The sequence below is a fragment of the Mesitornis unicolor genome, unplaced genomic scaffold (genome assembly GCF_000695765.1).
Source record: "Mesitornis unicolor isolate BGI_N332 unplaced genomic scaffold, ASM69576v1 scaffold50304, whole genome shotgun sequence".
Classification (NCBI taxonomy): domain Eukaryota; kingdom Metazoa; phylum Chordata; class Aves; order Mesitornithiformes; family Mesitornithidae; genus Mesitornis; species Mesitornis unicolor.
In genome coordinates this window covers 21050-34412 of record NW_010181698.1, presented here as the reverse complement: position 1 = coordinate 34412, position 13363 = coordinate 21050, and the positions used below count along the sequence as shown (strand labels likewise).

The following is a 13363-nucleotide window of genomic DNA, read 5'->3' as shown; positions in this document are numbered from 1 at the left end:
ACCTGTCGGAGGCCGGGCGTTGTGGCAAGCAAGGCGGCACCCGGATGCGGGTGATGGCTCCGGCTGCCTCGGCGGAGTCGCGAAAGTTTGTCAGCGGCGGAGCTCCAGCTTTCTTCAGGGGTGAACCTGCCCTGGGTACTGGCGGTACTGGGAAGCCTTCGCTTCTGGGCGTCCCAGCTGCTGGTTGCAACCGAGCTACTTCTGTGCCCTCCTTACCTTTCCTCCCCTCCTTTTCTTGGCCGCTGCCAATTTTATGCCTAAAGAGAGCTTCAAGGCAAATTCTTGGTTTAAAACAAGAGCTCCCCGTGTTTAAGGGAGTTGCTCCTATTTTTTTGTTTTAGTACTTTCGCTCAGCCATCTGTTAGAGTAGCGGATTCCCTTCTTAGTCTGCTCGAAGACGAGGATAGGAGTCGTTTCTGCATTGAAAGGGTGTCATGTGTAAGTTATGATGTACTGGGTGGAAACACGGCTAATTGCAGTGTAACCCTGAAGCAGCGAAGTGCTTCCTGTAAGGGTTTCAGGGAGTGAGGGGCGTTCTAAAGAAAATGCAATATGCAGATATCAAGCAAAGCCGTCAACCTATTTCTTGGTGTTTTCCTCTCTGATATGTCAAACTGTTATCAAGTCCAGTGTTAATTAAGTTATCTCGGCTATATATGATAGAAGTTATTTTGTTTAGATCTAGAAAAACATGTAATAAAGCTGGATATCATCTCTATTTAACAGCTGCATCGTATGTTCGCCTTGTTTAGTGGTTCTGCTGGTAGTACAATTCACCCCTGCTCTTTTAAGAGTTAAACAGCTGTGCAAATAAAAGATAAGTGTTAGGGGGTGCTCAAGAGCTTAGAGCTGGGCTGTTAGAATAAAATTTGATAAGGTACTAAGTTTCAGAAAGTTGGTTAGATTTTCATCACTAAACAGTGATTTCAAGACTTCTAGGGCTGAGGTTGTGTGACCGCGTCTGTTTTCATTTATGTTGCGATGGGGTGTGTTTGTGGGGAAAGTGAGAAGGAAGAGGTTCTGGTAAACAAAGTCACTTAGAAGGCAAAAGAGAAAGGGATGCTGAGAAACATCAGCAAGAAGAAAGTGTGACAGGTTCATGGAAAATGTGAATTTTAGCAAGGGATTTGAAGGGGAAGGCATAGAGAGAGCCCTGGTGGGCAGGAAGAGGGAGGCTGAGGGGCATGTGAAGTATTTTGAAGAGGGGATGAAGAGTATTTTGTGTGTGATGGATTGTGTGAGGATAAAAAAATTGTATAGGGAACAGGTGAAACAGGATCAGAGATTCCTGATCCTGCTGACAGCGTCATGACAGCTTTTGGCATTTTAGTTGGGAAGCTCATAGGCAGGATATGAAGAAACTGAGGAACTGACCGAAGACAGTTCTGAAGGTTAGACATCCATCTCTCTATTGCTCCAGGATTTAGCTCTTGAAATATATAAGCATGCTTTATAAAGCTGTTGCTCAAGTGAAAACTTACTAACTCCTACATTTTAATTTCATTCTTGCGATCTATAGGATCTGTTTCCTACATGGAAATTATTTAGATTGTGAATTCAGTTATTGCTCTGGTAATACTGTGGTGCATATTGTTGCTATATATCTTTTCTGGTTCCTCTAAAAATTGTTTTACTTGCTTCTCAGTCCAGAGCTGGAAGTAATTCAGTAATAGGTGAAGAAGTTCTGCCATAGCTGTTGCTTATATATGTGAAAATGTCTATGTAGATCTGGACTTGTTAGAACTAAGAAACTATAGCACTTATTTAAAATACTTCTAGATAATTTAAAAATTATCCGACTGTAGTGATCAACCTGTATGTTGGTTTCACCCTTCATTTATAGCTATTTTTCCTCTCATTGCTTTCTCATGTACTGCATATTCTTTATATACAGCGCTGATGAATGTGCATTTACTCATTTTCTGCCTGGAACTATTGTGCTGTCTTCAAGTATGCGCCTTGCCTTTAAAAGGGAAAAACAAAAGCTCAGAGTTATGAGTTTGACATTTATTATTTCTTGCTGAAGAAACGGTCCTTATATGTGAATCTATACAGCTTATTTAATGTGGGCAGAATATATAACTCAGATTTGAAATCTGATTTGACAACAGCAATGAGAAATATGTAATGTATTTTAATGTCAAAAATGTAATTCAAAGGGAAAGAAAACACAGCAGGAACAGAATAAACAAAATCAACATGACTTTTCCAATCAAACTTCATTGCTTTCAAGGACTGAAAAAATGAGGCCTATAGGGTTTAATGTCCCTTTAACCCTCTAATATGTCAAATCTCGTTAGAGTTACTCAGCTCTATCTCCACATGCGATCTTAAAAGTTTGTTTATTCATCTCTTGTCCTTACTCTAAAGTTATCTTCAACTTTCCTGTTTTATTTCAACAAGTCATTGAGGAACTCGAGATCTTGAAATTAATGCTTTCCTTTTGTAGTTTATTTAGGATGTTTTCTAAAACCATAGTGGCTTGGAAACTATCATTTTCCCCTTGCATTTTAAAAACTACATGTGTTATCATCCGGGATGTCATGACTCATTCCTTTTTTTGTTTTCTTCTGTGCATTGTGGCACCTGAGGAAAACAGAGCCTCTGCATAGTGAGAAAATAAATACACATTTTCAGGAAATAAACTAATGATCTCAATAATTTTTTGAGGTGTTCACCTGATGAGACTTTCTTTTAGTAACTGAAGGCAAAGTATTTGAACTGAAAAGCCTTCTTGTGAGTCATTAAAACTGAAGTTTTATAATACTTTATCTGTTTCTCTGTGTGGTGTATTAACTACCATCACAACAATCTCTGGCCGTATCCCAAATGTATAGCAATAATAACCTCTATCCCTACGTGCTTTTTAAAAGCCGGATTGGCCTTCTTGTTTTGTGTCTGTGAGTTGTAGGGTTTTATGCCAAAAGTAGTCCCACAAACAGTAAATTGGCTGTTGGAGCAAGCTCGTCCTTCATGTAAGAAAGAACAGCACATTGAATCTTTGGTAGATACCTTCTAGGCATCATATTATTTTCATATATAGCCTACAGATGTGATTTCCTAACTCTGAGAATACAGTGTACAGATGTAAACAAGGTGCCATGAGAAAGCCAATATGTATACATTGACAGTAGGACAGCTGCTAAGCGGTAACTGTTTCAAGCCCTTTTCTTTTCCCTTCCCAGTACCTGTGAAATAGATATGCCAAGTAGTACGTGACATAGATTTCACCTCATAGGTGAAAAGGGATAAACTACTTTGTATATACATGGCCAGCTTCTATAGAGTAGCTGATTTGTTAAATTCACACCTTGGCTTACCCCATAGTGACTTGATTGTGTACCTGTACCTTAGGTTTAGGTCCAGCTGCTGTCAAAATCTTATGTTACACTGATTAACTTTTACTGTCTTGCTACTATTTTGTGGTCCAAAAAGGATATTGCTTGAGGATGGATTGCAGGATCCTGCTATGGGGATGCCTCTTGTCTGTCCAGAGACAGACCCAGACCCTGAATACAGGAGAGAGGCCCCTGTGCATGCAAAGCTTTGCAAGGAAAGGAGTATCAAGTTATGCTTGCACGACAGCATCCAGAACCATTTGTCCCTGTTTCTTGGACAGATGCAGGTGAACATAACTTGTTCTTTTGTTGTTCCAAGTGTAGAAGTTGTAATCTCAAAAGTATGAGCATAAAGATAACCTGGGAAAATGTTCCTTTAGCAGTAGTGGAGTTAATTGCAGAACAGGTAGTGCTATTTGATTTTTTATTTTTTTTCTTGCCTCAATTCTACTTCATATATCTTCTTTTTCGCCCTGTTCCTGTGCTGAACAGGGAAGATAACAGGTAAAAATTTGAGGAGCAGATTCAAAGCTGTGTTATAATAGTGCTTAAGACTGCACTGTCTTGTTGGCTTTCCTGCTCCTTCATGATATTGCTTAGGAGAAGACAGATGAGCATTTTTAAGTGAGGTCCTCAATTGCCAAATCCTATCATGTGAAGAACAGAAATGGACACCTTACGGACAAAACACTGACAGTAGAAGTTGCTGCAGTATGTTCTCATAGTCCTCTAAAACAACTTGAAGGTAGGACAGGAATGTGTGCTGATCGAGCAATAATGAGTGTCGGTCACAGAGGAGCTTAGCGGGATGAGAATGGATGCTGTGTCTTCCTCAGCACGCCGGAGGAGATCATTCACCAGGGACAAATGGCTGTTCTCTGTGCTGTGAGCTGAAGTCAGACAAAGAGCATACGCATTGACCTGCATAGGTGGTGCTAATGGCTATTTATTGTTAGAAAATGCCCTTTTTAATCTACTTTTTTAACGGTGTTGGGTGTGTTGGTATTTTTTAAGCATTTTTTTTTCTTCAGCACTGAAGATGTTGTTGGCTGCTCTTAGATGCGCTGTAGGTTTCCTGTTGGTGATGGCAGCTTTGTTAGTCACTTTATTTATAGATTTCTTCCTTTGCCTAGTCAAGCAAGTCAGAGGACGTCTCTGGCTGCTTCGCTGGCTCCTCATCATTTCATCTGTTTATGCAAATAAAACTTTGTGTTTCTGCTCTTATGTTTGGGTTTACTATGGGTAACCCATGATGCTAGTATGGATGCAGGGCTCCTCTTGGAAGAGGTAAGATTGAAGAGAGGAGCAGGGGAAATCATAGTCATTCTCTGTTCTCCTCTCCTGAGTAAGACAAGAGAGAGAAGCCAATGTCCAGTCCAAAGTTTCCTCTGAAACTTCTACACATCTCAGAAAGTGAGTTTAGATCGTCCGTAAGTGCTGGTGGCTCCACCACAACCCTAGGCGACATATTCCTGTAATGAATTATCCTTTGGGTTTAATAATAATTTAAAAGCTTTGTTTCTAGTTTGAACTTGTCAAACTTCAGTGGTCAGCTATGGGATCTCATAGTGTCTTTTTTTTCCTGATTAATGAGCCATCTGTCATCAAAAATCTTTCATATATGCATAAATACATATACTGTGACCATCTCACTTATATTCTTGGTTAATTTAAGCAGGATGAGCTTTCTTGGGATTCTGTTCATGATTTTTAGGTCTTGGCTACTTTGTAGTTATTTCTTGCATTTGTTCCAAGTTTTCATCTAAGAATGCCAGAAGGTGACATAGCATTTCATTAACAGTCTGGCAGGTGCTGTGTACAGAAACATTTTCAGCTCCCTTCATCTTTTTATATTTACCTCCTTGTAATTTGGAGGATTATTTACCGTTTAGTTGCAGACCTGCAAGGAGCTCTCATAAAATAACTCTCTACAACGATTTCCAAATTCTCTGTGGTTTTTACTCTCCCAGGTATAACCAACCATCTCTGTTCTTAGGTAAACAGGTCCATATGGCACCAGGAAAAAGCCTGTTGTCCAAACAACTCACCACTCCATGCATTTGTTGCATAATGTTTCCCTGATTATGTTTATTGGTTTTCACCAGAGAGGCTTGCTTATGCTTGTCATTTAACAAAAAGTCATTCTCATATGACTTCCAGTCATTCCTTACACCTTTATATTTAACAGTTGCCTCCTACTTAGTTTTCTTTCTATTCAGGATGGGAAATTATCCTTTTTAAAGCACTGTGTTATGGAGAACTGGTTTTTATCCACACACGGTGAATTAAATTAGTTTATAATCAACTGAACTCTAATTCTTGATTTCCAATAGAAACCTGGTATATTTTTACCCTTGCCTAGCTGCTGTGATTTTTTTTTTCTTTTCCAAGTTCATCACTTGTCTTTTTCAAAAAACTAGGGATATTTTGTTGAAGAAAACTACTGGTATGCATTCCTTTCCTGGAGTCTTTCCTCTCACGTCATATTTATGTTTGAAAGGGCTCTTCATCACATTCCTTTCTGATTGAGCGGTTGACTGCAGATCCGTATTGATACCGAGACACTAATGTCCCTGTTAATACACTGGCCTATATCTACTCTAGATGAAATGAGCAATCACTTTAAAGCAGATAGTGGTGTCTTTATTATGCACACAAATTGCCCGTCTCTTCTGTCTGTGCCAATGGTTTTTAATGTTGAAGTAATTTGAAAAATTCTGCTAGGCTTCAGAAATTGTATTGAATTGCATTTGTTATCAGGAATGATTTTTTTTTTCTTGCTCTGTTCATTATCCAGGTTTCCACTGTTGGCATATAACCAACTGTTTTCTTTCTTTGCATCCCTTACATTTTCATGTTTTAGTTTTGAATCTCATATTCAGATAATGGCACCATATTGTAACTTCTGAGTGTCCTCCCTAATAAACACTAGTTGAAAGCCCTGCAAAGTAATTGAGTTTGATTGCTGTCCAAAACATTAGGCAGTTTCACTGGAGAAAGAAACTTCCAAGGCTTATGGGCTTCAATTTGTGGAGTGGAATGAGTGCTTTGCAGGATATCACTTACCAAGCCAGTGCTTAATCTCCTGTATCTTCTGCAATCTGTTTCTCTCACTCGGGCATCAGGAAGGGTTTCCAAGCAGACTGTTTCTCTCTTGTTTTCAGGGAGCTTTAATATCTTAATAAACTGAATTACTGAATGTGGCCCAGGTCTGCTGCTGCCTTGTGTTCTGTGACAAACTGGGCATCCCTTCCTTGGTTTTTACTGGAAAAACCAGGCTCCTTTGTTGCCATCTCTTCATTCTCCAACTGAAAAGGCAGTTGCCTTGTCTGAAAGTGAGTGTACAGCTCTTGTGCTGTTCAGGATCAGTGGTTGCCCATTCAATGGGTTAATTTGTTTTTCCAATCAAACTATTGACACTTCACTGTGTGGGAAACTTTGTACATACTTTGCTGGTAGTTCAGTCACTTTGAGCTGTCATTCGTGCCTATAGGGAGCTGTGCCTTTTGAAAGAAATGCTGCATTCCCTCTTGCAAAATGTCTTAAAAATTATCTCTGCCATCGGGTTTACCTCTTTGCTAATATAATTGCAGCAAGGGCAGCTATTCTGAGTGTAAGTGGAGTCAGTCTGGATACCATTTAGTGATTCATGTCCTAGAAAAACATGGTTTTCCTGTTTCTATAGTAGAGACATTGTTTCTGGCTGTCTACTTAGAGCAGTGGCTTAGTGTTTGGGAAATGCTTGCAACTGAGGGCATCTGCCTTTTTTTTTTTCTTACTATCTAGACTTCTTTCAAACAAACAAACAAAATCCTAAACAGAAAGAACCCGAAGTCTGAAACTTTAGTGTCATCTTTCCATGCTAAAGATTAAGATATACTTGTGCATCTATAATAAAAATAATGGTGAGAAAAACCAACCAAACACCAAACTCACAGTTCAAAGGGAATAATAAATCAATGGCTTACTCAGTCTCTTTGCATGTGAAATGTTAATTAGCTTTTTTTCCTGAGAGTTTTATTTAAAATGTGTATGACTTCCTGAGAGTATACCAAAATATCATTCAAAGCAAAGGTAATAAATACAGAGGTAGTACATAAGGAAAACAGAATGAGAAACTTGTTTACTTTATCAATCAGTTTTCATATGTCAAAAATCACTCAAAGCACTTAGAAATCTGAAATTTTTCTAACATAAGGAAATAAATTGGTCATAAATGATCTCCTGCAATATTAAAAAGTTTCAGGCATACCTTAAAAACGCTAAACAAGCAAACAAAAAACCCCAAAACCACCCAAAACCCACAACACCATTAAAGCTCTGTAATCGCCAAGTTCCTCATGTGCTCCTTTTCCTGCTGTCCACTTCCCCCAGGGTTTGTCATCTTGTGCTGTCAAGTGGGTCATAAGTCAGAGCAGTGGAGACTGTTTCTAGGTCAGACAGTAACATGTTGGGAAAAGTCATTTTACAAGAGGCACAGAAATAGCATTTTACAGTAGGAAAGTACTGACTTACTACAAATTACTGTATTAACTTCACACCACAGACTCATTTCACTGAACTGATGGTAGTGCCATGCCGGTTTTACAGCTGATATGATAATCCATCTCAATGTTGATTGAGAAGCAGCAGCAGCAGGGAAAGGGGAATTCTAGGTTACAAAGGTGGTAGGGGAAGGAACTGAACTCTCTTGGTAGTTAACCTAGCTGTTCTGTTGTCTCTGTGGCTTATACACAAGGCACTTAGCATATTTGCACCATTTTAAAGTTACATTATTATAACAGTTCAAACTGCAAAACAAGGCTGATCTGCTCTGTTTTTATTAGCATTGTACTTCAGCATCTGAGCAAGGACATGCACTTTCATAAAGTTAAACTGGTTTTAATGAACAAGTTACCATTGAAAACTTTTTCTACCACTTCTTGATTGTGCCTGTTAAAAAGAAGAAAGGCAACTAGTAAAAAAGCAGTGGCAGGGAAAGGAGGGAAGCTTTTAAAGATAAAAATGTATGTATGTACACTGAGATGCTGTAGATTGTGTGATTTAGACGATACAAAACCTCTGATAATACTGCGGTGTGGGAGAAGTCATTCTGTGGGCTGATGGTGACTAAAGTCTTTGTTTTTCATCCTTCCTAGAAATTAAGAAGCCACCAGTGGCCCCCAAACCAAAATTTGTGGTAGGACACAAGGCGACGCCTCCACCTGTTGCACCAAAGCCTGATGTTGTACTTTCTGGTGTTATACAAGCAGCAAGGAAAACCAAGCCAGCAATTGCACCAAAACCAAAGGTTCTCAAGAGCTCATCCATTCCAGAAGTCAAACCTCCATCATCTACAAGAAAAAGCACAAAAAGCTTTGAGGAGCACAGGGGAGATTCTTCTCAAACATTAGACCACTTGAACTATAAAAATGAAGCCTCGGAAGAGAGTACCAGTAACACAGCGTATATTCTACCAATGTCATCTTGCAAATTCGAATGCCTTCATAAGCTTGGAAATGGGGAGAACACCTGCAAAACTCAGATAATTTTTGGGCACTTTGAAAACTTGGAGAACATCAAAGTTGGTGAAAAAACTGCACTAGCTCTGGGGGATGGTCACAGTGAAAAACTGGTAACTAGAAATCAGGTGGTTTTGAAAGCCAGCATTTTGGAAGAGAAACTGAAGGACGTTCTAACTCATGGAGTGTTTCCTAACAGCAGTCCTGTGAGGCACAGGTATGCAGACAAACTTGACAAAGGGGATGGCAGCAGTTCCAAGAACAATGTTAAAATAGAGTTTATGGAACTTGTACAGTCTTCTTCATCTTCTGAGGTAGCTAAAGGGAAGCAACAAAATACTGATGGTAAGCTCACTGCCGATGAGTTTCAGATGTCCAAAAATTGTCATGGTTTGACTGAAAATAACCACAGTTGCTCTTGCACATTGGACCAAGAAATTCTGGAAAATGAAATTTTAAGTAGCAATAGTACATTTTCAGGTGAAATAGCTATGAAAGCAGATGCTGATAAAACCTCCTCTGAAACATCTTCGTCAGTCCTGAGCTCAAAAGTGCTTCCTGTCCCTAAGCCAAGAAAGCCACGCGCTGCATGTCTTGTCCGTCAGGATGGCATAGACACCGCAGGAGAAGGAACAAAGGAACCTTCTCATTCAGAGAAAGATTCCTTTGGGCTTGCAGAGCAAAGCTTTAAAAAGCCAGCAAAAATTAATATCCTTGGTCAAAGTGTTTGTTATAACAATGATACAGAAAGGCTTCATCCTGAAAAATGTGAGATAACTCAAAGCAATGCAGACAAAACGCATCAGGTGAAGGAACCTGCTACAGAAGAGTCAACTTCACAGAATCTTTTGCCTCAGTTGTTACACAAAACTTCTGATTTGGTGGAAAGCGTTGAATGGCCTTTGGATGCAGACCATAACTTAGTTAACTCCATAGATGAGGTGACAGATGATTCCAGTATGCTAGATGGTGTGGACAAAAGGACTAACTTTGTCAGGTGTGATACTTTGTCCATGAGTTTGCCAAAGCAACTCAAAATAACTAGCAGTCAGCACCCATCTACTTCCAATAGCCTCCATGTTTCCCCACAAAAACTGGAAGGTAAAGAAGTTAAAATAAAGGATGAATGTTCTCCAAAAGTCATTCCTAAGAAACCACAGAGGCACAGCCTACCAGCTGCTGGCCTGCTGAAAAAAGCTGCATCAGCAGAGCTTGTGGAGAAAAGCTCTTACCCTTCCAGTGAGGACAAATCAAACAGCGTTCTGGAGGGACCTCACTTCATGTGTCCACCAGCCAAGGAGGAAGGTGCACTGTCATCCTGCGACATACCCAAACGTTCTTCCGAGAAACCCGTCTGGAAGTTACCTCACCCTATTCTTCCACTGACAGGAAATTCTGGGTCATTAAAAACTGCTAACATCACTACCAACTTCAACCACTTGACTGTTGTGACAAAGCCCAGGGCCAAATCTCTCTCCTCTGTGGACATGGAAAGGACAGACAAGCCTTGCAAAGAGCATCAGAAGAAAAATAGTTTGAAAAAGTTTCTCAACATGAAACTGTCGGTTTGCTTAATGAAAAGTGACTTCCAAAAATTTCTATCTAAAGGCAGCCAGTCCGTGGATAGTGCTATTGCCAACCTTTCCACTGGGGACAGGCATGGAGGTGGTAGCAACCGGAATGTAACATCTATAGGTGGTGAAAGGAAGGCTAAATCTACCAAGGCGCATTCTGTAGAAATAAGTAGTCCAGCATTACAGAGGAAGAGGCAGAGAAACAGAAGTCAACCTGAGATGCGAAGTAACCAAAGGCTGGAGTCTTTAGATGGGCATGTACTTTTGGGAGAGAATTTGTCGCAAACGCATTTGAATTCTGTACCCAGCGCTTGTGCTCCGGAGTACGAGAACGTGCGTCACTACGAGGAAATACCTGAGTACGAGAACTTGCCTTTTGCTATGAGCACGGGGAGAAATCTCTGCTTTGAATGGCAGAACTCTGGCAGCATGGACAACCAGAGCCCTGGCTTCTATGAGGTTGAGGAGCCTTGTGAAGCTTCAAGCAGGCGTTTGAGATTTGGCAGGTAAAATAAAGAGGAAAGGGGAGTTAAACAGCTCTGTTGTTACTCTGGCTGTAAACATGTTTAAATGATAGCTTGAGAGGCTATGCCCCTTTCGTTAAATGACAGCAGGACAGTCATTGCTCTGTATCTTTATATACTTTTGCTGTTTTGAAAACTGTTGGACTTGGTAAAGAGTCAAGAGGAAAAATAAGCTAGTTATTCCTTATGTATGATAACAATTTGGGAAACTAATGTATGTGCTTTTCCAGATTTAAAGCAAATCAGATACAGTCATGTATTTGTATCCAAGTATACTTAAATTGAGAGGAATGAACCTTACCAGCAGCCTCAGGATGAACTTGGATAAGCGTCCATAGAGTGCGTAGTTGCTAGGTTTGTAGGGGGAATGAATGCATTTTTAAATCAGCTGATAGAGCTGGGAAAAGCAGATAAACTTTTGGTTATGCAAATTCTTCATCAGGTCTCGAAAGCTTTTGGGGTATAACAAAAGATATTGCCTCTCCCTGAATATAGCGAGTCTTCTGTGCCTCCCTGTGCTTCCAGGTGCAATAAAAGTAGTAGTAACGCACAAGTTCTGTGTGACTCGCACAGAATATTACTGAAAGATGGGGTCTGGTGACTCTGCATGTTGCTGCTGTGTTTCGTTGTCTCAGGAGGTGGTGAAGAGAGATCATTTCAGCAGATTCAAAAAGGGACTGGACCGATTCACAGACATGTCCAAAACAAATGTGCAATGGAATAGGCAGGAACAGATCTTTAAATATCTGTGATACTGTGACTGTGGATGCTGGGAAGAGGAATGGGCTTCAGAGAGTGTCCAGGCTCATATGTTCTCCCTAAATAGCATTGTTTACTGTGACTGTCAGTGTGTGATAATAGGTGAAGCAGTGTTTTGACCCAAAATGCTATCATTTAACTTCTTAACCTCAGCTTATCAGTTGGCCTTAAGGATTGTCAAGACTTGCCTCAAATCAGCATTATGGATTTTAATGAAGCCTGTATACTTCCAGGTTCCCAACAAATGTCTTTATGCTGTTGAAAGTATATACATACTGACAAGAATAAATTAGCTAGGTTATAGTCACATTTAACTTCATTTTTCACTGCGAGTTACTAAGTTTCATTTCATTTTGAATGTGTGTTGTTGCAAACACATGCTTCAAAGAATCAGAGCTGGCCGTTCTTTAGGGGAGTGTGTCTTATATAGGAGACGACATATTTTAAGTGGCATCCTATGTTAATAGTGGTTTATAGAGTTGATATCCTTAACCTTAGACTGTTTGGTGGAAAGCATGAACCCTTATCATGGGAAGTAGGGTTTCTGGTTATGGGCTCGGTATTGGTATGTTTATTCATGTGCCTGTTGAGCATTTTTCTTGTTTACAGTAGGGTTTTTCTTGGTTTTGTCTTGACATCATTTAAGTTCCTGAGTGTATTTTTTTGTGTAAATCTGATCTTTGGGTATCTTTTGGGGGTTTTGACCACACTCTTTTAGTATTCCCTTGAATTGATTTACCGAAGAAGGGTGTCAACAAACTCATAGGGATATATTTTATGTGTTTATGTGATCCGTTTTGGTTTATGTTGTGGTTCTGGGTCAAGTCAATGTATGTCTTTGCTTTAGGAAATGAGAAAGACTGATTTACTATATATGAAGTATGGTAAGCATGAGACTGCAGTTGATCCCTGAGTGAATTTTTGTAGTTTTCTCACCTGGCTGATGGTGAGAGGTTTGTGATTATTCTCCCTTCACACAACCTTCACCAGTACCATTGGTGTTTTAAGGGTTTAAATGATCTCTTGCACCTTGGCGCATCTGCAACTGTAGCTGCTCCTTAAGCTGGATCTTCCTGTGTGTTGTGTTTTTCTTTTCAAAGACCACCATAGAAAACCATACCCAGAACCCTTTATGTAAGTGTTTATTTTAAACTAAATTACATTGTCAGAAACTGCCTTAGGAAACAATTAATGCATGCAGTTACTTCAGTAGATCTTAAGGAACAAAGAAATCCGTGGGAGAAGAAGGAGCACAGTGGGGCAGTGGTCTCCTGACCTGGATCAGCTGCTGCTGGAAGAGCAGCTCCAAGTATTCACTTTGGCTCTGGATTGGGAGGTGTAAGGATCCTTGCCTGGACAGAGCCAGGAAAGCAGCTTCTCCAGTTTCCCATCATCTCAGCTCCTTTGAAGCTTCTTTATCAATGTCTTACCTTTTCTGCATAGTTCTCTAAGAGCCTTTTCTCATTTCCTGGGCCAGGTGGTATTATAAAACCGGTTAGAGAAACAGTGCTGATGTTATTGAAATAATTACCCCTCGTGTTTTCCCCAGCCTGTCGGAACACGCACTTAACTCTTTTTCATAGATTGTGGTACATAAAAGTCCTGCAATGCGCTGCTAATGGGGATCTCAAAGCAAATTGTCTTATGATTAAAGCCAACGTACAAAT

General features: G+C 40.0%; 1 protein-coding gene across 1 annotated transcript in view; it reads left to right on the top strand.

Moving 5' to 3' along the window:
* Window positions 1-44: 44 nt before the first annotated feature.
* The window catches only part of LOC104535170 (FYVE, RhoGEF and PH domain-containing protein 6-like), a gene marked incomplete at its 3' end in the record, with an annotated part of 31004 nt that continues 17685 nt past the window's right edge, over window positions 45-13363 (top strand). Inside the window, exons 1-3 of the mRNA XM_010183489.1 lie at window positions 45-144; window positions 2912-2975; window positions 8454-10919. Of these exons, the coding sequence (XP_010181791.1) occupies window positions 45-144; window positions 2912-2975; window positions 8454-10919 (2630 nt within the window). The remainder of the gene's footprint in view (window positions 145-2911; window positions 2976-8453; window positions 10920-13363) is intronic.